Source organism: Mus musculus, chromosome 19, assembly GCF_000001635.26.
Source record: "Mus musculus strain C57BL/6J chromosome 19, GRCm38.p6 C57BL/6J".
Taxonomy (NCBI): Eukaryota; Metazoa; Chordata; class Mammalia; order Rodentia; family Muridae; genus Mus; species Mus musculus.
The window spans coordinates 9,872,295-9,899,632 of NC_000085.6; the positions used below are offsets into that span (position 1 = coordinate 9,872,295).

A 27,338-nucleotide genomic window follows, 5' to 3' on the forward strand; every position below is an offset into this window, starting at 1 on the left:
CCAATATTCCAATGAAGCCTCTAGTCTTCACAATATCCACAGCAGACTTTGGGCTATACACTTTATTAAACTACCTCACAAACCCTAGAAACTAAAAGTCATTCAACTGAACTGTAACAATCTATTTATTTACAGAGTACTGCCTACAGAGCCATCAGTGCTCAACCTGGTTCTTCCCCAGGCATGAAGCCCATCCTCCCAACAGGTCTGGGAATACCTGACAAACAGAGGACACTGATAGCCACCTGAACAATGGCATATCAGGCAGAAGTGCACCAGCCCAACATCAAAACAGACAGAGAAACAAACAGAAAGACACACATGGGCCCTGTGCTCCAAAATGACTGAGGGCCTGCCTCATGGACTCTTCAGGCTAGATAGTCTAGTCCCCACTGCTGGGGACCATGGTGGCTTTCAGGGGTGGTGAGTTCCAAACAGCAGAGCTAGTGCGCTTGTGGTAGCGAGTCTTCCTCTTCTTAAAGATGTCCTCCAAGTCCAGTGGGAGAATAGATCCGAAGAGCTCTAGAATGTTTGGAGGGTGGTAGTACTGGTGGACAATGGCCTGGCTGAGTTGGGTGCCTGAAGAAAACAGAGGCCTGGATCACTGTCCGGTGCTCTCTGGGAGCTTCCCTGACCCCTGCACCTACCCACAGAGCCCAGTCATCCTTTTCATGACAGCATGCCTTGCTCCTATCCTATCTGCTCCTCTAGCAACCTCCTGCTCGCCTCCACCCAACAATTATCCTTTTATCTCCATCTTCTAGCAGCTGAGCCCAAAGGCCCCCAGGAGTTGTCTTAGGCAATACTTTATTCTCCCTATTTTGTAGAAAGAGACTTGTCTCACGGCACATGGTAGGTGAATGGCAGAGCTAAGTGTGAAGACAAGCCTGTCTCCAGATCTTAAGCCTCCTTGCCTGGCTACTCCCACCAACCTCAAAGACTCTACAGAAGAGCACACAGCTAAAGGAGCAGAGCTGTGTGGGATTCACAGCCCCACCAACCAGGCTGAGGAGGGCCCTAGAGGATCAGGAGTGAACACACATCCAGGGCTTGCTTCCTAAATTCCTTCACTCATAATCATCTCAGTTGGGTCCTAGTACCACTGGCTCCCTCTTCACAGATACAGAAACTAAGTAATCTATCTAAGGTCAGTTACCATGAGGCAACTCTGCTGGCCACACTGGCCCCTGCTTGCTGTTGTTCTAAAGTGACTTGACATAAGATTCTGGTTATGGTGGGGTTTAAACAAAGTCTGTCACAAAAGTTGTCTTTCTGTCAAGTGCTGACCCACTGTGGGATCTGAGGACCCTTCTGAGGTAAGCACCTTGTGCTAACCTCTAGTTCAGCAAATCCTAAGAAACACCCTAGCAGGCCCTCATGCCCAGGCCAGAGACAGCATCAAACCCATCCACACCCTGTATAAATCGGAAACCCCAAGACTCAAGGCAAATCTTGCTCAAGAACCAATCCCCTTGCTCGTGATCTTTCCTACCTCTAACATTCCAACCAAACCTTGCTATCCTCTTAGTTCTATGCCCACCCATGGGTGGCTTACTTGGGTCTAAGCCTCTTGAGCCCTGCTGGGCCAGACTCTGACGAGAGGACTTTCGAGTCCATGTCAGAATACTTAGCAGCACGTTTGCTTGAGCCAGACATAGCTACATTCAACAAGAGCAAAGGAACTCAACACCCTTTATCCTATATCCTCAGATGCGTCTTCAGACCAGAGTAAGCCTCCTACCTCTAGGTGCATGTGCAAAGCCCGATGTTCCTAAGTCCTCAGGTCAATGCCATAAGTCACTGGGCCTAGCCTGTCAGCACATCAGCCTGTATACCTGCAGCAGCTAAACTACCACGTCCACATCCCACAGAGGGGAAGAAAGGAGGCAGCCCAAGCCTCTTCAGAAACTCTGGGCCCCACTCACCTTTGGCCCAGGAAGGGATGGGTTTCCGGGGGTGGGACTCATCATCTGTGGAGTCATCACTATTTAGGTCCATCCCATAATCGTCTACGCTGATCTTGGGGATGGATTTGGGTCCTTGTGGAGTCATTTGATATGAGGTACAAACAGGAGACTAGAAGAAAATCAGCATGGTCATTAGCTCCTCCCCTGCCTTCCTGGAGGACACTGACACTCTGGCCATCTCCCTTCACTTCTTAAGAAGAAAAGAAAGATATAGGGCCACTTTTTCATTTTAATAAGTCAGGGAATATAAACCACTTTGTATCATGTAAACTTTCTTTCATATTGGCATTTCCCTCCCTCAAAGACACACCATGATCTTCAACTAGCTTTCTACTATGGATGGTCCTTTAATCCCTGCAACTGTGGGTAAGGTAAAAGGATTACAAATTTGAGGCTAGCCTAGGTTATACAACCAGACCCTGTCACCAAAAAGAGAAAAAAGAAATAAACACAAGTTACTTGCTCTCTTTCTTCTGGCTCTAACACACAGCCTGAGCTTGTAAGCAAATGAAGGGTGGTGTAAGAGCCCCTCCCAACAGGGGCGCAGGCCTCACCTGCACATCCACAGTCATGTTCAGGACTTTCCTGGCTGCTGCCACCTCCTTAGCTTTCTTTGCCTGCTCCTCCTGCAGTTGCTGCTCAGCCAGGCGCTGTTGCTCTTCCTGGGACCCAACCAGCAACAAGATTAGGTGTGTCCTTCCTCTCCTCTTGCCACACTGCTACCCCATGTGGCAAGGCAGGGCTGCCTGAAGAGTATATAGCCCAGGCTTCCCAGTGCTCTCAGCTCTCAGCTCAGCACAGAACCCACATGGAGCCCATTTTCCCAACACTCCTACCTTCCTCTTCTTCTCCTCCAGTTCCTTCTGAAGTCGTTCCTTTTGGAGTCGCAGGGCTTTCTCTCTCTCCTGCATCTCCCTGAGGACAACCAAGAATCTGTCAAGCCAGTAGTAGGGCCCCAGTCCTCTTCCCACCCCGCAAGAGAATCTAGGCTTGGTGGACATGCCTTTAGGGACTGGGACAAGTAGAACTGGACATCAGCTTAAAGCCAACAGCTGGACTCTCCAAAAGCAAGCTTCAAAGCCTAACTTTGGAATCAAATAGCATACAACCCCTCTTCCATGCAAGTGAGGTCCACGAGCCTCGCCCTTTTCTTTTTCACAATAGGAAGAGTGATAGCTCTCCTCCGGCCTTGCTATGACCACTACATGAGAGAGACAACACAGAACCGGGTGGTGGTGGCGCAAGCCTTTAATCCCAGCTCTTGGGAGGCAGAGGCAGGCGGATTTCTGAGTTCGAGGCTAGCCTGGTCTACAGAGTGAGTGCCAGGACAGCCAGGGCTACACAGAGAAACCCTGTCTCTGTGTAAAAAAAACCCTGTCTCTGAAAAAAAAAAAAGAAACAAAAAAAGAAAAAGAAACACAGAGCACTCAGCTCCACCCAGTGAGCAGGGGTCGCCTCTACAGTCAGGAGCTTGACCTTAAACAAGTCATTTAGCCTCACTCTCAAACCAGATTCCTTTGTAAAGCTCATTGTCTCTATGCCACAAGAGCTTTAAGGATTAAGTTTTTTAAAAACCTACAGAGCAGGTAGTTCAGAGGAACCCTCAGACCCCATCGCTCTTCAGGGCTAATACAAATCTAACCACCCGACTCTGAAGCCACAATAGCAGCCACCACCCACTCCCTCCCAGACTCTTATCTCTGACTTTACCTAGAAAGACCAGGGGCACTTTTGTGTCAATCTATATGCACCCAATACTGCCTTGAGATGCAGGCCCTCTATGTGAAGTCCTCAATTCTCCATCAAACATGTACCCAAGTCAGGAGTTGGGAAGGAAGAGGAAATAGTTGCTGGGCCTGTTGGTCTGCACACATATGTGGGCACAGTTCTAATAAATGTCAGTGAAGGGAAAACCTCACCGGGTTATCATCACCACCAAGGGTAGCATAGGGGCCAGGGCTAACATGTGCTCAATGCCCTATACTGCAATATAAATGTCCCTCATGCCCAGGATGCCTGGGGCAGGCCCATGGAGGAGTACTATGTGTCTAAGACCCCTCACCTTACTTATCCACTGAGACAAAGGCACCAAAGGAGTCAGCACATTCTGCTGAAGCAGAAGAAAACGTGCAGTGACCCTGAGCTGGAACCCCTGAGTCTCCCACAGCTAACATATATCCTATTTGGTGGTCCACTAGCTGTAGGCATCAGGACAAGGGAAAGCCTGACAACCTTCAAGTGAATAGAAGCCAAGAAAAAGAAGCAGTGGCCATGCTGCCTGTCACTCCCCACACAGGACAGTAGTAAATGGTCAGTGGGTGGCCTCACCTCTTGGCCCGAAGACGCTCCTGCTCCTGCTCCCGCCGCTCCTGCTCCTTCCGTTCCTGTTCCCTCCGCTCCTGTTCCCTCCGCTCCTGCTCCCGCCGCTCCTGCTCCCTTCGCCTCTCTTGCTCCCGCTGTTCTGCCAGGCGCCTGGCCTCAGCTGCTTTGCGGCGCTCCTGTTCTTCCTCCTTCTTCCGTTGTAGCATTTCTTGATGCCGCCGCTCCTCTTCCTCCTGAGTTGGCAATGCAAGGAAGTGCGGGACACTCAAGCCAGGTTTGCGCCCACAGAGAGAAAGCAAGCCAAGGAGCTGCTCCTGCCCACAGCCCTAGCTCCTAAGGCACTGACTACCACCATGACATCAGGTAGGACGGAGCCGCCAGACTCCTTGACAATAGGTTTTGAAAGTCATGGGCAGACAGAAAAGGCATCTGGCAACAGCTGCAGCAGAGCTGACAAGCAAGAGGGGACCTTGGAGAGCTAGCTATGTGCAATAGGCAAGCCATCTAACCCGATGGTCATTTCTCATCTGAAAAGCAGGAGACAGCAGCACGTGCACCTCGAGGAGCTGCTGAGTTAACACACATTAAACTTAAGTGTCTGTCAGAGCGTAAGTACACCACACTGATTAATTCTAGAGCACCCCAACGACAGACATTGTTCCCTCCAGTGCTAAGACTGCAGTTCCAGAGCGAGAGATGGGGTCCTACTCTTGCAAGCATAAGGCTCAAGGGTGGAGTGTGTTACAATCACCCACTGGGCATTCAGCACATACCAGGCACGACATGCCTCTCGTGCATTAGTGAATCTTGCTCTCAACTAGAACCCTTTCAAAAGCAAGATCACTCTGCCATTTGAGTAACCTGATCACGGGCACACCGCTAAGAAACAGCAGATGTGAGGTGAAGCCGGGCTCCAAAAGCACATCCAATCTCCAAACTCTGGCTTCTAGCAAAGTCCCCATGACGCAACCCTCAAGTCAGCAACAAGTTCAAGAGGACCTACTCTACAGAATGGGCATGCCCAGCCAGTCCTCAGGGCAAGGAGGCAGTGCCTGTCCCACCCTACTGCTTCCCTGTCCCCACCTAGTCGCACCTGTTGGAGCCACCTGAGCCTGCGTGCCTCCTCCTCCTGCTTCCTTCGTGCCTCTACCTCTTCCATCTTCTTGGCAGTTGCCTTCTTCTTTGCCTTCTCTGCCAGACGCTCCTCCTTAGCCTGCAGAATCCACTCACATGTGTCCTCTGGAGCAACCTCTACCTTAGCATGCAGCATGGAGCCTAGAGCTCTGTGAGAGGTACCCATGCCCCTACAAACCCTGCCCAGAACTCAGGGAAAAGGCACAATAAGCCATACCACCTCAGGACTGCTCACACGAAAAGGGTTGCTGGGGGGAGAAAAGGCTTAAAGCTAGACTTCCAGCATTCAAGTTGCCTCAGAAAAGATCAAAGCCCATATGACAGAAAGCAGGGGTACACGGGCCGTCCAGCCAATGACTAATGCAAGAGTCCAGTGGCCCCGCCCACTGGGCCCATTAGCCCAGACTCACCTTTTCTGTCTTCTCATCAATCTGAGCAAACTTCTGCTCAATCTGCTTCTTCTTTTCCTCCTTCATCTGTTCCACCCTCTCACGGGCCTGCAACACCTTGCGGAGGCGCTCTTCACGCTTCCTGTGGGCACAGCAGTCAAGGAGAGCCTACCCAAGCTGGGGCAGGCCGGGCTGGGAGCTGGGACACTTACAGCTTCACCTCCTCCAGTCGCCGCCGCTTGTCTTCCTCTACCTTCTGTCTGCGCCGCTGCTCGGCCTCCTCCTTCCGTCGCAGGCTCTCTAGGCGCTGGCGCTCCTTCTCCTGAAGAGGGCAGGATGGCCACTGGGATGTAAATAAGGATACCCACCAACCCCAAAGGCTGCCTGCACCATTCTCAAGCAGCCAGAGAAGCAGATGCCTCACAGGCAGACATCCAAGCATCCCGTGACCACCCTAGGCAAGACTAAGCATCCTGTTTCTCCTTCAGGCGGACAGAGTGCATCCACGAACCTGACTTGTAGGCAACACAAAAGCAGCCTCAAATTAGATGTATGCTGATTATAGTTATATAAACAACTTGAAAAGTGACTAAATGTGGGACTGTGTTCAGCCCCCACTGTGCTGCTGGGCACAGCTGCTGGAGAAGGGAAACACAGGAGCTTGACTGCACTTATCCCAACACGCTGCCGCCCACCCATAGGGTGCAGGGCTTTAGGGAAGCACCAAGACACTGCTCCAAGGATGGGAAAAAGCAGTCTGAGATGTGGACTCCTGGGCATCTAGTCATCACTAGAAAACCACACAGAGAAGTCAAAAATGAAGTGTTGGGGTCCACAGGCCCTCAAGGAGGCAAGGCCAGGACCATTGGGATCCTCGGGCTAAGGACAGCATCTGCCCGGGGCTTGGGCTGGGAGCTCCAGCTTAGCTCATCAGTAAAAGTAGCAGTGGTTGTCTAGAATTACAGAGAGGCCTTCTATGGGAGACTTAGGCAGAGGCTCTATGGGCGAAGGCCTCCTCCATGCTCCCCATAGCAGTGGTAGATGAAAGAGACAGTCCTTGGTTTCATTGGTTGTTCATCTTGAAAAACGGATGCATACCAACTTCTCACGGTGGTCCAGAGATTAAATACCTTTTGCAGAGAGGAATGTCTGGGAAGGGGAGCTTATTGACTAGACCCTCAGGGCCTCTAGGTACCTTATTAGCATGGAGAATTCTTGTATGTGGGAAGTGTGGCACACATTCCAGGCCAGGAAACTGGCAGAAAGCACGGATCGCGGAGCCCCTACCATCTCAGATGTGTACCTGAGTTTCCAAGGACTCTGACCCACTACCTTACCAGGTTCCTGATAAGTCGCCTGTCCCACAACTAAAGACTAAGACTGCAAAGAAAATGGCAGGCAGCTCAAAGTGTCAGCTAATGTTCTATTTGGAAGAACAAGATAAAGGAGCAGCCATTTATCACTGTCAACACATGCTAGGAGTGTGAACATGCACCACTCTTTTATGCACATCAACTCTTTTAGAACAGTAGAAAAAAAGGTACCATCAAATGTTAACACAGGCTAGTGAGCTAGATCAGGGATGGTATGTCCTGTCCTTTAGTTTTCAAATATCTTGTGATATACTGAAAGATCCTGAAAGAATGTAAAAGGTCACAGAAGCCCTGAAATTGGCAAAATAGATGTCACTGTTAGCAGAACTAGCTTCACTGATTTAGATAAATAGAGGTGCACAATGCTCTGGCCGCTCCTTGAACCCGTGTGTCTGCCAATGTTCTGACCGTTCCTTGAACCCAGGTGTGTGTCCACTGCTGCACCTCACTGCCAGGTGTTTGTGATATTGGTTGCTAAGATAGAGTCAGAAAATCTCCCCAGCAACCACAGCAGGGCCAATCTGGAGTTGCTACACCTGCACCAGACTCTTTCCTTGTACCCCTCCCATACCCATTTCTTGAGAATAGACATTGTTTAGATCTGGAAATCCCCTAATCTCTCCCTTCTCCTTTTCCTCCTGAGGGCCTATAAAAACTGGGACCTCTTTCCCCTCGAGGTCGACTCCTCTACCCCTGTGTGGGATATGAGTCGTCCCCAGAGCTCTGGCTTTCCCCGAATAAAGCCACGTGGTTTGCATCAAGCTTGGTCTCTCTTGAGTTCTTGGGGGTCTGCTACTGTCCTGAGGCCTGAGCGAGGGGCTCCTCTCGGAGGTCTTTCAATATTTGTGTTAATTTCTAAAACACCATTAAAAGACAGCTGATTGTACAGCAGATCGGTACTAGCATCACTTCCCATGCAAACCCAGAAAGCCCCATAGGGACATGGTTATAGCTACAATGCAACAGCAGAGATGGGGAGACGCTCCAAACTGTGCCTGGCCAAGGGTTAGACTAATGCTTTCCAGCACCCACTGCCCGGCAATAAATTTTTTAAAAACATTTAAATTATATATATACATACATACATGCATATATATACATATATATGTACATAAAATATGTGTGCATGTGTAAAATAAAAGACTGCCAGAAATTTTTAAAAGCCAATTATGTGCTATTTACAAGTAATAATTTAGATGGGTTCAAAGACCTTAGCTAGAAGCACAGTGGCTAACCAAAGGTAGCGTACAACTCAACACAATTCCCAAGACGTTCTCCAAAGATATTCCTACTGACTAATGGTCTATGGCTGCTGAGCTTAGTGGGTGAGGACAGTGTGGACATGGTCTGTGTCCCAGCTATGGTAATGGCCACATAAGTCACGTTACAATTCATAGAAACACACATCCCCCAAATTCACCATACTGTGTAACTTTATCTATCTAAACAAAAAACATTGAAGAGAGAAATGGAAAAAAAGAGGGACATCAGGAGCTATTAAAACCAAGTTGGGTACAGAAGAGCCTAAAAAAGCACTGGTCTTTGAGAAATCCACATGGAATGGGTGACCTTCAGTAGGCTCTCCAACCACCCAGACTCAGGAAGAAAAGATGGGAACCAGACATATAGGTACACACCTATAATCCCAGGACTTGGGAAGTAGATGCAAGAGGGTTAGGAGGTGAAGTCCAGCCTGGGCTACTTGAGACCACATCTTACACAAACACACAGACACAAGTAGGGAGGATCACACTCCAACTTTCTCTCCAACACTACAGTACACAAGTGCTCTCCCAAAGCAAAGGCTGGATGGCACTCAGTGCTCGCCATCTCTTCTTCCCATAGACAGTCAAACTCTAGCCTTCAGCAAGGCAGAGATCAGCCTTTTCTCCTTAAGCTTCAATATTAAACTTTCCCACACCAGCCATAGCATCGATTGTACTACTCGGGTATAAAAAGAAACATTTACTATGCCCAGAACCTTTCAACCTTGTTAGGCTCTGGTATCCCAGCTATAAGCACCAGAAGTCCTGTGCAGGGACTTGGGTTCCCTAAAGCAGGCAGGACAACTTGCAGTGCCTATCAGCCATGTCCATACCTGCAAGGCCCTGGGCAATATAAAGGAGAGGCAGTGAATGGCCAATTGAAGAAGGAACAAGTTCAGCCTTCTTCACAGGCAAGTAAGGGAGACATGCTGTCACCCTGACCAATCAAAGAGGACAAACAAGTTGAGGACCTATCTGGCCAGCTGCTGAGACCTTTCCACCTGCCATGGCCATCAGCTGAAGGCAAAAGCCTTTCAGATGCCTTCGTAACTCTTCTCAGAACTATAACAAGAGGCTGCATCAAGGTATGAAGCAGGAAGGTGTATTCAGGATATCCTACATGACCTGAGCTATACAACACCCCTTCCCAACAAAGTATTGACCAGCTGTTCTGGCTGGAGCCACATACAACTCTTTCCCGAGAAAGCAGTGTCCTTCTCCTCCCTAGCAATTCCCTGTTTGGAGTCTGTGGTCAAATGAACAATAACCTATGTTCTCAGTATGAACTTTTTTGGGGGGAGTTGGGAGTGGGGAGGAGGAGACCTTATTTATTATCTCATGCCTGTATGGGATTTATAATCCACACCTACACAGGTTGAAGTTTCCAACTGTCAATCAAAAGTTGACCAGAGCAGAAAACCATCTGTACCCTGTCCCTAGAAACCAATTCCACTTTCTCCTTGACCCACTGCTCCTTCCTTGCAGAGCATCTACCTTTGACTTTCACTTTCAAATAAAATCCTGGACCTTATGCCTCAGCAGGCATAAGCGCCTACCACCAACACTGATAACCTTAGTTTGATCCCCTGAATCCATATGATGAAAGAAGAATAGACTCCAAAAATTGTCCTTTAACTTTCTTCCAAATATATCCTATAGCATGTGCTTCACACACACACACACACACACACACACACACACAAATAAAACAACTTTAAAGAAAAATCCCACATTATTTGTATGTGTGTGCATTTTCAAATCATTAAACAGATGACAAAAAGCTGAGCCATAGCTGGTCAAGACAGCAACCAACTAGGAGCAGGAAACAGGACTGTGGGCTCCTCTCAGGTCCCAGTTGTCCAAAGCTCTTGCTCACAGCAAGTGACCCAGCCCAGCTCAGCTCTGAGGTGCCTGGGAAGAGAACAGCTTCTTTGGTCTTGTTTCCAGATGCCACTTGCCAACAGCTACATTGAAATTTGCACAATGAACCCAGCCGAAGTTTACAGTTACCAGTCCTACCCCATCAAACATCATATCAGGGCTACTGCTTAGGTCCATGACCCAATAACTCTCAGTGGCTCTGTGGACCAGAGACATGTCTGTTCTTTTCACAGACCCTCAAGCTCCAGTGCTGGGAATGAGGAAGTAGATGGCTGTGGGAAGCACTTCTAGCTGTAGGCCAGAAAAACACTGCAGGTCACACCTGCCTGTGTCCTCCCAATAGCAGGGGATGGGCAGAGGGCAATCTCTACAGTGGGAGGTTGCAAAGCTCCAAAACTATTGATTCTCACCAGTTACCCTGGTGACTCCAGTGACTCCCACGTGCACATCTGCCTTCCTAACACTCCCACTTGCAATGTTAGTGCTTCCATGTCAGCTACACCTAGCATGACATGGTTAAGAACTAGGCGCAGCTCTGTTAAGGGACAGGGAAAAGCTTTACTTACAACAAAGCTGCACTGTGGAGAGGAAACAGAAGAACAGAAGAGTTAATGCCAAGTGATGTCCTACAGGGCGGGCTACGCACCTATCTACGGTAGTGGGTCTACTCAGGGCCTTTTTTTTTTTTTTTTAACCAACAACACACTGCTGCTTCATCTCGCCCATCCTCCCTCCCAACAGTAAAGGTGTCGTCACCTGTTCCTCTCAAGTCACACCCAGCACTGGTCTGTGGACACAGTAGCCAGTGTTAGGTCTGCTAAGCCAATCCTCCCACTTTCCAGCCTAGGGCTCACACCAAGCAGCTGAGCTTCTCAGTCATAGTCCAGGATCCATAAAGTCAGAGCAGTACCACAGAATTGAGGCAACCCTTGCCACAGAGGCTTGAACTCGATCGCCCATCAGTGTCTGACCTCCATATGCCCAAGCCCACACTACCCTCAGTAACTTAGGAGAGCTTTCAACCACAGTGCCCTAGTTCCAGCAAGGCACAGCCAGGGGACAGGCTCCCTTACCTTAGGGTCCACACGAAGCGGAGTGTTGCGTTTAATAAAGGACTTCATGACACTGCTGCGGGAGGCCAGTGTGGGGGTCATGAGCATCTGGTTCTTCTGCACTGTGTGCAGGAAAGTCCGGAGGGGCCGTACCACCTACAGACCAGGGCCGGGGTCAGGATGGAACAGGCAAGGCAGACACCAAGCAAGGGCAGGAACCTACTCACCTTGTTGGCTGGACAGGGTGGGGAAGGGGTCTTATTCTGGCAGGGCTGCAGTTCTTCATCTTCCAGTTGCTCCTCATCCGGTTCACTTATTGCCTGTTTGTAACTGCGTTTCCTCCTACCCAGGACAGGTGGCCACATGTCATAAAGAGGTGTCATAGCCCCACTACATCCCATTTAAAAAAAAAAAAAAAAAAAATCACCCTTGCAAACACGTCTGGGCTTAAGCCTCAGAACTCTAGACTTGAAGAGACTGCAGACCAGCCCTTTGCTGCCCACACAGGAAAAGGTAGGTGGCCAATGAAAGGTCACAGAGCCAAGGCTGCAGAGGGACATGATCATTCCCAAGACAGCATCTACAGCATCAAGGTGCTTCTTCTGTTAAGTCAAAAAATTAAACAGTGACACCAGTCAAGAAGCAGAATGCCTGGCCACACCCCGACATAGCCTCTCTATGCAAGGCCCCAGCTTGATTCAAGCCCCCTCTCGGATCCTCAGACCACAGCTGCCTACACATCCTTTTTCCAGATGCAAACCTGACACTCTGGGGTGGTTCTCTGTGTCCATCTGTTTGGTCAAGCTCAGCTTCTGTGAAGACAGAAATTTCAGTGAAGTTGTTTGAGTGATGGCGGTGGGGTATACATGCTGGTTTTAGGGAAGGGGTCCAGCAGCAATAGCTACAGCAAGAGCAAACCCCACTCCTGACAACCTCAGGGTGGTCAATGGCAAAAACACCAAACTAAGCAGTAACTGGCCTTGAGCCCAGGATACTGGCCCCCAAATCAGATCCTCCAACCCTAATCCTTGGCAAATGTGACACAAATGGCATGACAGTATCACTGAAGTCTTAATCTACATGCCACTCCACTACCACAAAAACTATGTGCAAAAACCTTACAGGACAAGCTGCCAACTCTACTATAACTAAAGTCACCTCTCCTGGCCTTCAATTGGTACCACATGACAGAAGATGAAGGTTCTTTTCATGGGGTCATCACACAGGGCACAGTACATTTTATTTCACACCAAGAGGAAGCACTCTTTACTCCAAGAGTCTTTGCAGCAGTCCTGGCAGCTTTCAAGCTGGCACAACTATCCCTGACCCCTTCATAAAGGGTATGCTTTGCTCGAAACCTTACAGTGCCATTTCTTCACACCATGGAAATTACCCTCCAGAGAGAGACATGAGCCAGACTCCAAGAGCCTAAGTAGCCTGGGAAGCCAGGCAAGGGCTCCCGACCAACTCCCAAAACCCACAGGAACCCTGCCCTTTTTGAACTAGAGAAGTCAGAAACAAGCAAAGGGAAAGAGGCCAGGTAGACACTCAGACCCCAGCCTGTAGGTCTTCATGAATCCTTTGGAGTGGGCTTTAAGACCTTCACATGACAGTCTCATACCGTTACTTCCTTCAGGTCCTTCCCTGTTTCCTAATCTAGCCAGCTAGACTTACTCATGTGACACTCAGCAGCAACCTCTAGCCAAGATCATGGACTCTTCAGGTTTATCTTTGGCCTATCAGGTCATCAGAAAATGGAGTGCCATATCCCAAGACACAGGACCAAGCAGCTCACCTTGCTCTTCAACAGTTGTTGTCTGACCAGCGGCCGCAGGCTTCGAGGTGGGCGTACTAATCGCAATCTTGGTGGCACTGCGGGGTTTGGAGGGACACCCACTGTTCTTGGAGACCTACAGGAAGAACCAAGACTTGAAGAAGCCCACATAGATCCTGAGGCTCAGGATGGCGTGGCACAGAGCTTCAGACCTGGAGGGCTCAGGTCCTACCCATCTCTGGCCTGTGACCTTACCTCTTGCTCCTCTTCTGCCTCCTCAGGTTCGGCCACCTCGACAGGCTCCTGCTCCAGGCTGAAAGCAAAGCAGGAGCACTGTGAGAACTCTTAAGTCTAAGTTTCCTCTGATATTAGGCGGCCAGAACTGGATGACAAACCAACAGCCTAGGCTGGATCAGAAGACAGCAGCTAACACCGATGGCTTCCTGAGTAGAAACGTTATGCGACTTTCTTATTAGAGGTCACATGCTTATTAGGAGTGTGCCCATGAAGGCAATAATAACGGGCACAGTCCTTTCTTTTCTTTCTCCTTTCAAGTCCCAGCCATGAGATGAACAGCTTTGTGGACCAAACTCCCATAGTCATGATGTACTGCTCCCCAAAGCAGCAGAGCCAACAGGTCATAGGTGGCTTAGCTCTACAACTGTGAGCTATGACAAACCATTTTTCTCAGTAAGCTGAATAACTTTTAGGCATTGCTCCAGTGATACAGAGAAGACAAATATTTTATCCAACTCTGTCCCAGTCTTTAGGGCCCAGCAAAGCCTCATCTCTTTTGATGCTTGCTCACTACTCACCCAGGGGCCAGCCAGCCCCATTTCCTCATCCCAAGCACTGACCCTCTGCCTCAAAGTAAAGAAGGACTAGATGTGATAGCACAGCATGACCTCTGAGAAGTCAGTGCCCTAGGCCCAAGCAATGATAGGGCTAATCTGGAAACAGAGAGCAGTCGAGCCCCAGACTACCACTCTACTACACCTCATTTTAAATGGTTGTTCTACATTCTTTACAAGCATGGAGTTCACACACTCAGGCTAACAAGTGATGCTGATGGAATGTTGCCTGGGGACTTGACAGTCATGTTGCTTGCTGCCTGGTTACATGGGGACCAAGCTAAGGGAGCATGGTTGTCAGCAGTGCCATGGAGAGATGGGTCCTGCAATGTGCCCTGAGCACCCCTGTAAAAGCTCTAGCATGGAACTTACCCAACATTCTGAGGCACTTCAACATTCAGGAGCCTCTCCAGGTAACTGTGACCTGAAGGACAAACAAAAACAAAAGATGCCATCAGAAACCAGTCAGGAGCCAGGCCAGAGGTGCAGGAAGTTTGTGGCAGGAGCACGATCACTGCTCCTTTCACAGACACACAGCCCTCACTGCGCCCTGGCTCTCTTCCTCATTCACCCTCAGAACCTCAATGAAGCTATTAGCTTTATGTAGCTTGCGTAACAGGCACAGCTCCACCTCTTCACTAGGCTAGGAATCAATACCTTGGAAAGAGAAATGTCTGACATTACACGGGCCCCGACACAAGCAGCCTATTCACTCAACAAACATTCATCTGCTACTATGTACTGGGCTCCGGGCCAGGTGCCGCAGCCTCAGTGGTAAGGAAAACCAACAAAGCCACTGTCTGGTCTTTTTACCTTCCAGCATCAAATAATCTTACACAGTAAACAAGGACATGTGCGACAACCAAGTTAAAGAGGCTAAAGCCTGGATGGAGACTGAACTGATGTGAAAGACTCAATGTGATGAGACAACCAAAGGGGAACTAGGAGGTGGTAGTGCACGCCTTTAATTCTTGCACTCAGGAGGCAGAAGCAGGAGGTTCTCTTGAGTTCAAAACCAGCCTGGTCTATAGAGAGTTCCAGAACAGCCTGGGCTACGTACAGAAATCCTGTCTTTAAAAAAAAGGGGGGGGGGGGGTGAGGGAGGACAGAGGACGGGAGGAAGGAAGAAGGGAGGATATGAAGCTTCTGGAGATACTGAGACCCTTTCAGGCAATCCACACGTCTGAACTACTTTCGCCACTGCACTGAAGAGTGACTTCTTACTATATTAACATTAGCCCAAACAGCACAAAAAAACAAGGAAAGCATGCTAAACATGCTTACATCCATCAAGAATTCTGCACCATAGCTGGGCGTGGTGGCGCACGCCTTTGATCCCAGCACTCGGGAGGCAGAGGCAGGTGGATTTCTGAGTTCGAGGCCAGCCTGGTCTACAGAGTGAGTTCCAGGACAGCCAGGGCTACACAGAGAAACCCTGTCTCGAAAAAGAAAAACAAAACAAAACAAAACAAAACAACCAGAATTCTGCACCACACTCTATCATCCTATCACACACAGTAAAGCAATGCCCAGTTTCAATTAAGACTGTCCTTGAGGAAGTATTAATTACAGGCACAATGATTACCACCTTTAGCCCCAGCATTCAGGATGCTGAGACAGAGGGATTGCCACAAGTTCAAAGTCAGCCTGAGCTTGTCTAAATAAGTTACTGAACATGTATCATAGCCAAGCACTAAGGATGAGTTCTTTAACTACCATCAAGGCAATGTCATTACCATTTCAGACAGAAGACTGAAGTTAAGAGAAGAGGTGCACCCAAGGTCACCCACCTGGGGGCTGTTACTACATATTCTGTTCCCTGCCTCTTCATCTTTCCTTATTTCAAGGAGATAACTGATGGGCTTGGAATTAGACAGATCTGCTTACACCCAACCCAGAATCGTATCCAGCAGCAGCAAAGGCTGTGGGGGAGGGAAAAAGCAATGCTTAAAAGCTACAAGTTTGCTATCATAAAAACAAGCCCTGCCGGGCGTGGTGGTGCACGCCTTTAATCCCAGCACTTGGGAGGCAGAGGCAGGCAGATTTCTGAGTTCGAGGCCAGCCTAGTCTACCCAGTGAGTTCCAGGACAGCCAGGGCTACACAGGGAAACCCTGCCTCGAAAAACCAGAAAAAAAAAAAAAAAAAAGAAAAGAAGCCCTAGTTTGAAGCAAAAATTGGAAAGAAAAAGACACCAATACTATAATCATTTCACATGTAAATTCAGGAAAGTCTACCACTACTGGTCATCTACAAATGTGGAATTGACAAACCACTAAAAAGTTTGAAAAGGAAGCTGCTGAGATAGGAAATAGCTCTTTTAAGTATGCCTTGGTCTTGGAGAAACAAAAGCTGAGTGGGAGCATAGTATCACTATTGACATATCCCTGTGAAGAGTTGAGACCAGTACTCATTATGTGACTATCACCCAGGTGTGTCAGGATGACCGTGCCATCCAGACTGTCTGCCAATGCTGATGAGTCTCTAAGAATGGGCAGACCTGTGAGCATGCCCTTCTGACTTTTCACACTCAGTGTGAAAGAGCTAACTATTGGTGCCAACAAAACATATTCCATAAAGCCATCCTACAGCAAGAAGACATAAGGAAATTAAGGGAGTCAGTACATCCATAAAGAATATTGGCTATAACCCTGACACAATACCATTTATACAAATTTCTGGTTGGAATGTTGACAACAAGCTAGAGCCAAGTGTTAATATGTCTTATTTCAAGGGATGTAAAGTCACCCATAAAGATGGCAGTGCCCTTGGAACCACACTGCTGGGAGCTTTAGATTGTATCCCACCACCAACTCATCCAACTGACAAGCCTTTCCAACAGTCCCTCCATGATGTCTATAAAATTGGTAGATTGATATACATATACGGTATAGAATATTATTCCACCGTAAAAAAATGAAATCTGCAAGTAAATGGATGGAACTAGAAAAGATTATGTTGAGTGAGATAACCCACATCCAGAAAGACAAACCTCTTATGTTCTCTTATCTGTAGCTCCTAACTCCAAATCTTCAAATCTGGGTATGTTACCTGGAGTAACTGTAGAAACTAGGGAGGTAAAAAGGTACTGGAGGGGAGTGAGATACAGAGAAGAGACTAGCAGGCTAAACATGATTACATGGGAAGATGGGGGAAATGTGAGTAGGGGCTTAATTTAGAGAGGGAGCTGGGCTTGGTGGCACACACCTTTAATTCCAGCACTCAGGAGGAAGACCTATGTTCAAGGCCAGCCTCATCTACAATTTGAGTTCCAAGACAACCTGGGCTATACCAAAAAACCCTGTCTTGAAAAGAAAAGAAAAATTTAAGGAGGAGGAAGGAAATCAATATATAGAGACAAAGGAGGATAAAACAATAAAAAGGATGTCTGAAAAAGTCATAAAAGATTCCTATTACTATGTATTTACCTAAATTACATGTAATACATATAAATCTATGTATAATGCATACATATATATAATTTGAATAAAATTTTCCCACTCGCACTGCCAGACTCCCTGCAAAAGCCATAAACCATCTAATAAAAAACTCAATACCAGGCATGAGAAGCCCTCTTTTGAATTATTGGTCAAGGTTATCCAAGACTCATATTGCTATTGCCCTTGGTTGTCTCCCAGAGCTTCAAAGTTAAGTCCCTACTGCTAAAGACATGCACTTAAAAAACTAGTCTTGGAGGATCCAAGTTGAATCTGACTTGAAAGCTTACTCTCTAAGAACTAACTAGCTTTCATATTACCAGAAAGTACCATGTAAGTAGTCAAGAGGTAAGTAACCAAGAAATCCTACCCATTAGTGTAATCTATGAACTATAACAATGACCACTGTGGCACCATAATCCTAAAGTATAACAGGAGCATCCATATCTTGAAAGTAACCAACAGCTCTCTAGTTGGACCTAAGGCCCTCTCAACAAGAGGGAAATGGTACCTGGGGCTAGAAACCTAGCCAACTTCCCAGAGTTGATGAGGTCATAGATCTTAGAGGAGAACCTACAACTGCTACTTTACCAAACCAATATAATTCCTAACTGCAATCTAAATATTTATTCTTATACTCATAGACAAGTATAGCTCTCAACATCATTAAAGAAACTTCTCTTTGCAACAGATGGAAGCCATTACAGAAAAGCACAACAGATCAAAATGCAAAGAACAAGTGATCTCATATGGTGCCCAGCTACAATATATACATATACATATACACATACACATATACATATACATACACAAATATATATATATGATATAGCTACAGTACATCTTCTGCCCCTGAGGCTCAGGAACACTAGGAGAGAAAACAGTCAAAAGAGCCTGAGAACAGGAACTATCAGGTGAGACTACATCTCCTAGAAATGTCAAAGAAGCTACCGAGACCATTAAGTCTTAACAGCATGGCTGCCTAAACCAAAAGTGAATGAGGACAACAGAAAGGCATGCCAACCTCTAAGAGGAAAGCTCACTGGACCACAACCCTCAACAAAGAACTACAGCAACGAAGTAATGCTGAGACTGGGAAAAAATGGTCTTTCTCCCCCACCAAGGGGAAGAGGGCCCCACCACAATTGGTTATCCAATACAAGGGGTCCCCTTTTACACCGTGTACAGTCGAGCAACATTATACAAACTGAGCAGGCTGTATTTATATATTTGTCTGTGTGTATACATGCATGTGTGTGTGTAGCAACAAGTTAAAAAAAAGAGGTCATGAATTTAAGAAAGAATTCGGTTAGAGAGAGAAAGGGGAAAGGGAAAATGATGTAATTATATTTTGACTTCAAATTTTTTAAGAATGTCTTCATGCAAAAAAAAAAAAAAAAAAAAAAAACAAACAACCAAACCACAACAACAAAAAGAATAAAAAGAACCACATGTCTGATGTCTAACACCAAATCATGAAAGGGTTTATGAGATTCACCCCAGTTCCTCCTTCCCCTCCCATAGCTCCTGGCTCACCTAACCAGGACCAGCTTCAGACCTGAAAAAAAACTCAAAAGGAGCTGTGACACTCACCCCATCCCAGGCACCTGACAATCAAAGACACAGTTTGCCAGACCTCGTGCTGCACAAGGCCTACACTGTCTCTCCAGGCTATACGTATAGCCCAAAGCTAGGCCAAAGAGAACCTTCCAAGGTATGGTGTCTTCATGTGCCCGACAAACCCAGCCCTTGGGCGCCTCACCAGCCCCTCAGCACCTGCCTTCCTGGATGAAATGCAAGTGGACTCAAATCCAAACTTCTGGACTCTACAGCTTGTCTACCTCAGTTTCCTCTTCTGTTAAAAGGCATAAACTCTGAGGAGAAAATACACAGACCAATTTCTTCCGTAAATCTGACAAGAGCCAGATAGTAGATTTACTTCCTATTTACTATGAAACTTAACCTGTCCTCTGACCCTGAAATTGTAGAAACCTGATATAGCAGTCTCCTTCTTCACTTTTGCAGGATGCCTAAGAACTTCCAACAGCCATCATTGTACTACATTTGCTTTAATGGCAAGAAGCTCCAGGCAGTCCATCGCTTACTGAATGGAGTCTCCAAGTCTTTGTGAAATCCTTTCCTTTGGTTAGGATTGCTAGTGCTATACATTCTCTCCATGTAGGTTGGATACAACCATCCTCCAAAAATCTTACTAGCACCCGGGTCCTCAGGCAGCCAACCCCAACTCTCAGGATTGCCTCTGAGGCTCATAAGTCCTAGCAGCTACTGGGTACCAGCCTACATGCTCTATATGGCACATCTCCACAGTAGTTTCACCACTAGGAGTTAAATACAGGGATAGTGTGTTTAAGTCGGTCACTCCAGCAAAGAGGGACCAAGGGATATACTAACTCTGGGAAAAAGACCTTAGGAACACTGGGACCAACATTCTAGGCTTATTTACAAAACCATGTTGACCCAAGCAGTGGTGAAACATGCCTTTAAATTCCAGCACTCAGGAAGCAGAGATAGGTGGATCTGATTTCTAATACAGCCTGGTCTACAGAGTGAGTTCCAAGACATCCAGGCTATACAGAGAAACCCCATCTCTAAGAAAAGGAAAGGAAAGGGGAAAGGGGAAAGGGAAAAGGAAAGAAAAGAAACAAACAACAACAAAAACCAATGTTGAACTAGATCTCAGTCACCAAGTAGTGGCAGCCATTGAAGTCTAAATTGGTCAATGAAACTTAAAACAGTGAGAGGACTCGAGTAAAAGTACCTACTGACTGGAGTTCAATCTTCAGGACCCACACAGTGGAAGGAGAGAACTGACTCTTACAAGTTGTCCTCTGGTATCTATCTCTCCCTTTCTCCCTTTCTCTCTCTCTCTCTCACGCACACACATACACACACATACACACACCATAGCAAGTGTGTACATATACATACACATACTATTAAAAAGAAAAACAAGGGGCTGGAGAGATGGTTAAGAGCACTGTCTGCTCTTCCAGAGGTCCTGAGTTCAATTCCTAGCAATCACATGGTGGCTCACATCCATCTATAATGGGATCTGATGCCCTCTTCTAGTACGCAGATGTACATGCAGATAAAGCACTCATACATAATATAAATTAATCTAAAAAAAAACACCTTAAAATTCAGCTCCTTTGTAGTACACACTTGTAATCCTAATATTAGAGGTACAGAGACAGGAGGACTTTGAGTCCAAAGCCAACCTGAGCTATACAAGGGAGAAGCCCATCTCAAAAACATAAGAGCTAGGGGATATTGCTCAGTAGTCAAGACTGGGGGGATTTGCTTTGCTGGGGGGATGGGGTGGCAGGAGGAATCAGCTTCTCCATCAGACTATATATATTTTCAATAGCCAGGCACGGCTAGTGGCTAGTGGCTCCATTCAGTAGATTCACATGAGAAACATTTATATCACTGAAATGTCAATGGAAGCATCCCAGCTGAGCAGACACCAGGGACCACCTACCATATCATCACCCCACAACTGCCCCACACTCACAAATGATTCGAGCAGAGGCCTCTGGCTCTTTGCCAGCCTTCTTGGCAATCCTTCTGCTTGATCTGCGACTGCCATTTTCTTGTTTGGCCACCAAATTATACTTCGAGGCTAGTGGCACTTGGGAATCCTGGGAAATCAGGCTTCGCCGCACTGACCGAATATTCCCAAGAGGGCTCTTGGCTGTTGTGGGCAAGATGTTATTCAGCAGGATAGGAGAAAGCACCCGCTCTTGCCATGGTGAGTCTGTAGAGCCAGGAGAGTCCTGCAGCCCCCAGGAGGCCCGAGCAATCTTGAGCTTGGAAACAGAACGTCCTTCCCCAACCCCTCGGTTCTTGGGGCTCTGAGGGGTAGCCTTGAGGGAGTTCACTGTGACAGAGTCCAGCTTTCCAGCCTCTGATTTCTTGGGTGTTAGTTCCTCCTCTGATGTCAGGGTGCCTTGGGAAACTGGAGATGGAGGAAGGCTACCTTTGAGCTTAGTGAGTTGTAGTTCTGCACTCAGTCGTTCACTAGTGCTTATCTCCACCACTGCTTTCTTGGTCAGCACTGTGGGAGACCCAGCAGTGGAAGAGGAAGAAGCTGATGCCACAGACGCTGCCGCTGCTGCTGCCGCTGCTGCAGCTGTGGCCCGGGTTATCCGCTGCAACACAGGGAAGCCATTCTCCTCAACAATAGTAACGGGCTTGCTGCGGAGGTGCCGGGTACCCACCTGACTGCTCCGAGACTTTCTGCGGGATAACCTGTTAGGGCAACAGGACAGAGACTGAGACAACCCAAAGCAAGAGGCGCCCTAAAATAATTCTAGAGTACATCAGTCTCCTTAGTAGCCTCCAGCTCCAACGATGAACGAGCAGAAGGTCCAGAGCAGCCTACCACTTCTAGCCATGAGACCCCAGTTGTTCCTCTCTGAGCCTGTCTCCCCAACTATCTGTGGACAGTTGAGAGTTAAGTGAACTCTGCAAGTGACAGTGAGTTCCTTTACTCACAGAACTGCTGGGAAGACTAAATTCACACCACCTTCTTAACTGTTGTTACACTGTGCTAAGCACTTTCTGCAAACTTCACTCATGCTCAGTCTACAGGACTGAGATAATGGCCCTGGGAGGCAGGCACCATTCACTCAGCTTGGAAGATGAGAAAATGGAGATGCGGATTTCATCCCAAGGACACACAGCTGTTGAGCCAGCTGTGGTTGATGTTATGTACCAGGGCTGCCTGATTAGAATGACTAGCATCTTTATCTGAGTGCTGCAGTCACCACCATTCCTGCAGAGAATAATAACAAATCCAATAACAGAGGTAAGAACCAGCAACCTGGGCCACAACTCTGGTGCCTCTCCCCTCTTCCAAACCCCTAACTCCCTGCCTCCACCCGCAGCACCAATGCACAGAAATCTACACCTGTACTCTCATCTGGGTTAACAGTTCATTTTACCCATGGCATCTCAACTGTCAGAGTCAGCGTGGGCCACAAATCACTATTGCCTCCAGCTGCTGCTCCTATCAGCACATTGAGGAGCTTCCAAGGCTCCAGACATCCTCCAGCACAGCCTCCCAGTCCTTTCCTACCTTTTCCTCACGGGATCTCTGTTTTCATCCTGAATGTTAGACACCCGCCTCTTCTTCCGACGGTTTTTCTGAGAAGGAGTTTTGGGCATCAGCTCTGGCTCATTGCTGAATTCTCTGTAAGTACAAGGAGGGTGAACATGAGGCTCCCTGGGAACTACTGGGCTGCCCCTTCTCTTATTAGACTACATTCCACCCCATTCTCGGCAATGACAAGTCAGGCTAGAGAAAAGCTCTCCAAAGCTCTGTGAAATCAGCAGCTGGGCCCTCAGAGAACTTCCTCGTGAACTTAAAGCAGGGAAGTAAGTTCCAAGACAAGACACCACAGGCCATACACTCAGACACAGCTTACCACAGTGAGCCAGGAAAAAGACTCAGTCTCCTCTTCTTCTGGTCACTGCACCAGGTTGGCCCCAGCACATGAGGCACTTAGGAAGGAACCCTGACCTATGGAGACACCCACCCCAGCATGCCCCTGCCTTTACCTGATAAACATGCGCTCAGCCTCCTCCTCAATCTCCTTGAGCCACATGAAGTCCTTGTTGTCCACATTGCAGACAAAGTCCAGGAGTTTCTGGTCACATAGATCCAGAAGGCAAATAGGCCCTGGGGCTGTGGTCCCCATGGTGGCACTGTCTGGTGAAGGCAGAGACAAAAAGCATAAGAACTCAGGGCTGGTAACCAGGACCTTCTCCAAGGAAAGTCTGCCAGATCCACAATCACACAGAATACCCTGTACCTAAATCCATGCATCTCTTAGGACAGAGCCACTTGTACAGCTCCAAACGCCAACCCAATGGTCTCACCTTCACAAAAAGAAATGACGTTACAGTAATCCCGATCTCTTGACACCCTCTCAACCCAATACAAACACAGAGTATGACTGTCCTTACAGGCCCACCCTTCCTAAACAATTCTGATATAAACTTTACAAACCTTCTTTCAAGGACTTCATATGACCATGCACTACCTCCCTGAATCAAGGAGAAACACCATGCCGTCATCCTCTCTCTCTTTACCCAAGTACAGACCCGTTTACCTTCTTGTGGGCTCTCCTCCCACTCCTCATAGATGGGAACTAAGACATAGCCATCCTGTGTTGACCCCAGACACTAGGTCATCAAGACACCAAGTCCAACTGCCTCTTTAAGATGACAGTGGATGACGAGCAGGACAACTCAGCAGATTTACGGCACTTGCCACCACACCTAATCACCGGAGTTCAATCTGAGACCCACATGGTAGGGAAGAAATGACTCCTTCAAGTTGTCCTCAGACCTCTACACAACCCATGCCACACTACCCATTTGTATAACACTTTCCTCCCAGAATGAACCATTTCATCTACAGGGAAGCTCCTTAAACAGGAAAGTCAACAACTCAAAAAAGCTTCAGGAAGTCCCTGAAGTTCACTAGGCCCCTCCCAGCCAGAGTCAGCAAATAAAAACTGAGAGTCCGGGGTGGGGCGGAAAAAAAAAAAAAAAAAAAAACTGAGAGTCCCTCGCAGACAAGCAGAGCTGAGCTGCAAAGACGACTCTCAAGCCCAGTTGCAAAGAAGATTCTCAAACAAGCTGAGCTGCAAGAAGCAGAAACCAACCAAGCTTTTGGACGAGGTTTAGACTGACTATGTCAATGTCACTTAGAAAGGACACTCTAGCCTGTTAAAGCTAGCTGCAGGCTGTGCATTATGCTGCAAGTTTCCCAGTTTTTATGAGCTGTTACCAATGCTGGGGTGGGCCTTAGTGATGCAGCTGTCTTTGAGTCAGTTCTGCTCCTACAAGTTAGTTCTGCTCCTGAAACTTAATGCCCTTATACACGTAGCCTCTAGGGTCTTCCCTGACGTTCTTCAGCCTGATTTGTGGGGCATACTACCTTTGCCCTTCATCCTGTAACCCCTCACTGATACTACTGTAAGTAACAAAAAACATTTCACTGGTTCACAAAGTTGGACTTTGGTGGTGGGTATCCATACTTTGGTCTACTGTGGGTTCCTATCTAGGGGTAAACGGAGTGTGTGTTGCATCTCCCCAGGTAAAGCTTTGTCACACAACATGTTCATATATATATATATATACACACACACACACTATACAAGTAAACAAGTAAATAGACACTAGAGCTGAGCATAGTTCGTTCTATGGTCCCAAACATTTGAGAAATTCAGGAGGATCATTTCAAGGTTATGCCTAGCTACATAGCAAGTTTAAGGCCAACCTAGACTACATGAGACCCTGTCTTTAATTTGGGGGCGGGGGGGGGGGAGTCAGTAGATGGAAATGTGCTATACATTCCACAGGAATGCATAAGAAATGAGGGGTCCAGAACCATGTTCTCCAAAGAGACCTCTGAAACCCTCCCTAAAGCCAAAATGTCCTATGAATGGATGAGGGAGAGCGAAGTGAGTGCGCATGCAATGTGCTGCTTTCAGGAAGACCTGGCTGTCAATACCAGGCAAAAGACAATGCAGTGCCAGTTTACCCACTGCCTTAAAAAGCTGGGAGCTTGGATATCTGCCGTACGACCTGACTATATAATCCTAACAAAGGTCCTACACTAAGTGGGAGGATTCTGATACTGTCATATCAGGGCCCCCGATAAGCAGTACCCCAAGTGGTAAACACATGAAAGATCAAGAGTGGGTGGCAGCTATGAGCACTAATATATCGGATCCCACCTTATATAAGGACAGGAAGTTCCCACCATGACTTACACTTTCAAAAGCAAGAAGCATGCATACACACTTCAGCCTCTCAGCTACAGAAAAAGGTCAGGGAAGAAAGGGCTATATTACTGATCCTCTTGGAACATAATGCCATCATATACTGTGGCCTCTAGGTTCTTCCTTGAAGTTCTTCAGCCTGATGTATGAGGCACACTACCCTTTTGCCCTTCAAACAAGTTCTGGCCTCTAGGAACTCTGTCTCCTGTTTTGTACAGCTTCTTCACTTAGCTTTCAGCTCCTTAAGGAGGATCAGACCTCCAATCCAAGCCAAGATCTCACACACAGATTCCAGCTATGTGCACAGCAAATGAGTGATTGTTTATGTTTGCCTACTGCTGGCCTCTACCCACTAACCTGCTCTCTGAGGGTAAGCCTTGTGCCTTCCTCAGCAACAAAAGAGTCTGGCACTTGTGGAATGAATTCATTCATCCATCAACTAATCCTAAAGGTTGTCTCACCATCACACACTGGGACACTCAGTGAGCAACTCAGTAGGCACATGTTAGAACAGGCCAAAACACACCCTGACCTAACGGCCAAAGGCAGCACTAACTGGGGCAAAACCGAATGGATAGGGGCACTGAGCCTTTAGGAAAAAGCATTAACTGTGCAGCCAGCTACTCATCAGCATGGCCTCTCCACTGAGTCTCCCTATCCCCCTGCACCAGAAAACAGCCCTAGCCAAGTCCAAGGCCTCATCAGTTCAAGGCCAGCAAAGAGAAGAGAAAACTGCACAAGGACTCCAAAGACTTGCAGAGGAGCTATAAGAAAGTAACAAATGGGAAATTTTACAAAATGTCTGCTCATGCTACAATCGGAGTGAGCGCTTCTTTCACCAAGTCCAATACCACACTTCTTCTTCCATGGGGAAATGTGCTTTCTAGCAAGCCCTCGCTGAAAAGTTAGAAAAGGTGACTCTGAGGAAAGGAGGAGGTGTAACAAGAATCAGACTCCTGGGTAACTTCACCTTCAGTCCACGAAATAAACAAACCCTACCATGGGAGAAGGAAGGTCACTTCCTCTCCACAAATACTATTTCTGTGCCATTCAGCAGATTAGCAATTGCCATCTCCTCTGGGGGTGCAGGAAATGAACTAAGCATTTCTCCCCACACACACCCCTCCAAGCAGGAAGATCGATCGCTAAAACTGCTCTTCCACTCAAGAGTCCTACTCCATGCCAAGAAACCTCTCAATTCCTTTTTGCCACATACTCCAAGATACCCATGCACATACAAATCTAGGTCAAAGTCACCAAGAAAATCGGAGGGCGGAGCCTGGATTTAAAATGTTTTTTAACCACTAGCCACAGGCCTCCAGGACAATAGTTTCAAGCTCAGAATGACACAATCCCAACGCTTGGCAGCAGGAAGCTGGAGGGAACTGCGCCGCTGACAAGAGCCTACGCTTGCGGGGATGACAAAATAAGTAGCAGGGCGGTCTCCGGAGCTGGGTCAGTTTTTAAATGCTGCTCAGCTGGGACGAAGCTGAGCAGCCGTTGCCATAAAAAGACTCAAGTCCGGGTTTACAGAGCAGCCCAGGCTCTGCACAGGTGTTAGGCCCGGCGTGCGGGGAAGAGGACTGACCATTCTCGGATCCCAGGACTCAAGTGCAGGGCCTCGAAGTTCATCTCCAAGCCTAGAACCATTGGAAGTGATCCCCACACCCATAAGCAACCCATAGGCGAAAGTGACTCCCCTGGCCCATCCTGGGAAGCGAAGAGGCCGGGACCAGTGGCCGAACACCGCGACCCTGCGACTCCCGACGCCCGTTCTCACTCACCCGGCGGCGCCGCGTCTTCCCGGACCACTCCTTTTCCAGTCCGCGGCTTCCGCAGATTAAGCTTCCCGCCACGCCGGACCGGCTGGACTCCCAGTACCGCGAGCTCGCCGCAGGCGAGGACCTACCGGGCGAAGAGCGCGGGCGAATCTACGATTTTCAAAATTGTGGCTCAACCAATTCCCCTTAAGTTTGTCTGGGCGGTTACAAAACTCCAAACCAATCACGTAACAGGACGCACGAGTCCGCTTATCTGCTGGCTGTTAGTGCTGTCAATCTGTGGGACTAGGAGGCGGG

The 27,338-nt window shown here is 47.8% G+C and overlaps 1 protein-coding gene and 1 pseudogene across 6 annotated transcripts; one reads left to right on the forward strand and one right to left on the reverse strand.

Annotated features, from left to right (window-relative positions):
* Incenp (inner centromere protein) lies at window positions 1–27,195 on the reverse strand. Of its 6 annotated transcripts, XM_011247154.1 has the most exons (20): window positions 23,281–23,342; window positions 23,027–23,177; window positions 22,545–22,658; window positions 20,979–21,715; window positions 14,381–14,432; window positions 13,413–13,470; window positions 13,179–13,293; window positions 12,144–12,195; window positions 11,611–11,725; window positions 11,405–11,539; window positions 10,898–10,909; window positions 6,025–6,134; window positions 5,834–5,954; window positions 5,383–5,502; window positions 4,382–4,522; window positions 4,296–4,321; window positions 2,804–2,882; window positions 2,522–2,629; window positions 1,926–2,076; window positions 7–579 (listed from the first exon to the last, which is right to left on the reverse strand). In XM_011247154.1, exons 1-20 carry the CDS (start codon window positions 23,288–23,290, stop codon window positions 383–385), a joined length of 2,604 nt encoding a protein of 867 aa, XP_011245456.1. In that variant the 5' UTR covers window positions 23,291–23,342; the 3' UTR covers window positions 7–382. The 6 variants fall into 6 exon arrangements, with proteins under 6 accessions (NP_001356285.1, NP_057901.2, XP_011245456.1 ...); NM_001369356.1 differs by lacking the exon at window positions 23,281–23,342 and adding an exon at window positions 27,045–27,195 and having other exon boundaries at window positions 1–579; window positions 4,296–4,522; XM_006526707.2 differs by having other exon boundaries at window positions 4,296–4,522.
* Window positions 16,183–16,875, forward strand: Gm19054 (predicted gene, 19054; annotated as a pseudogene).
* Window positions 27,196–27,338: the final 143 nt, after the last annotated feature.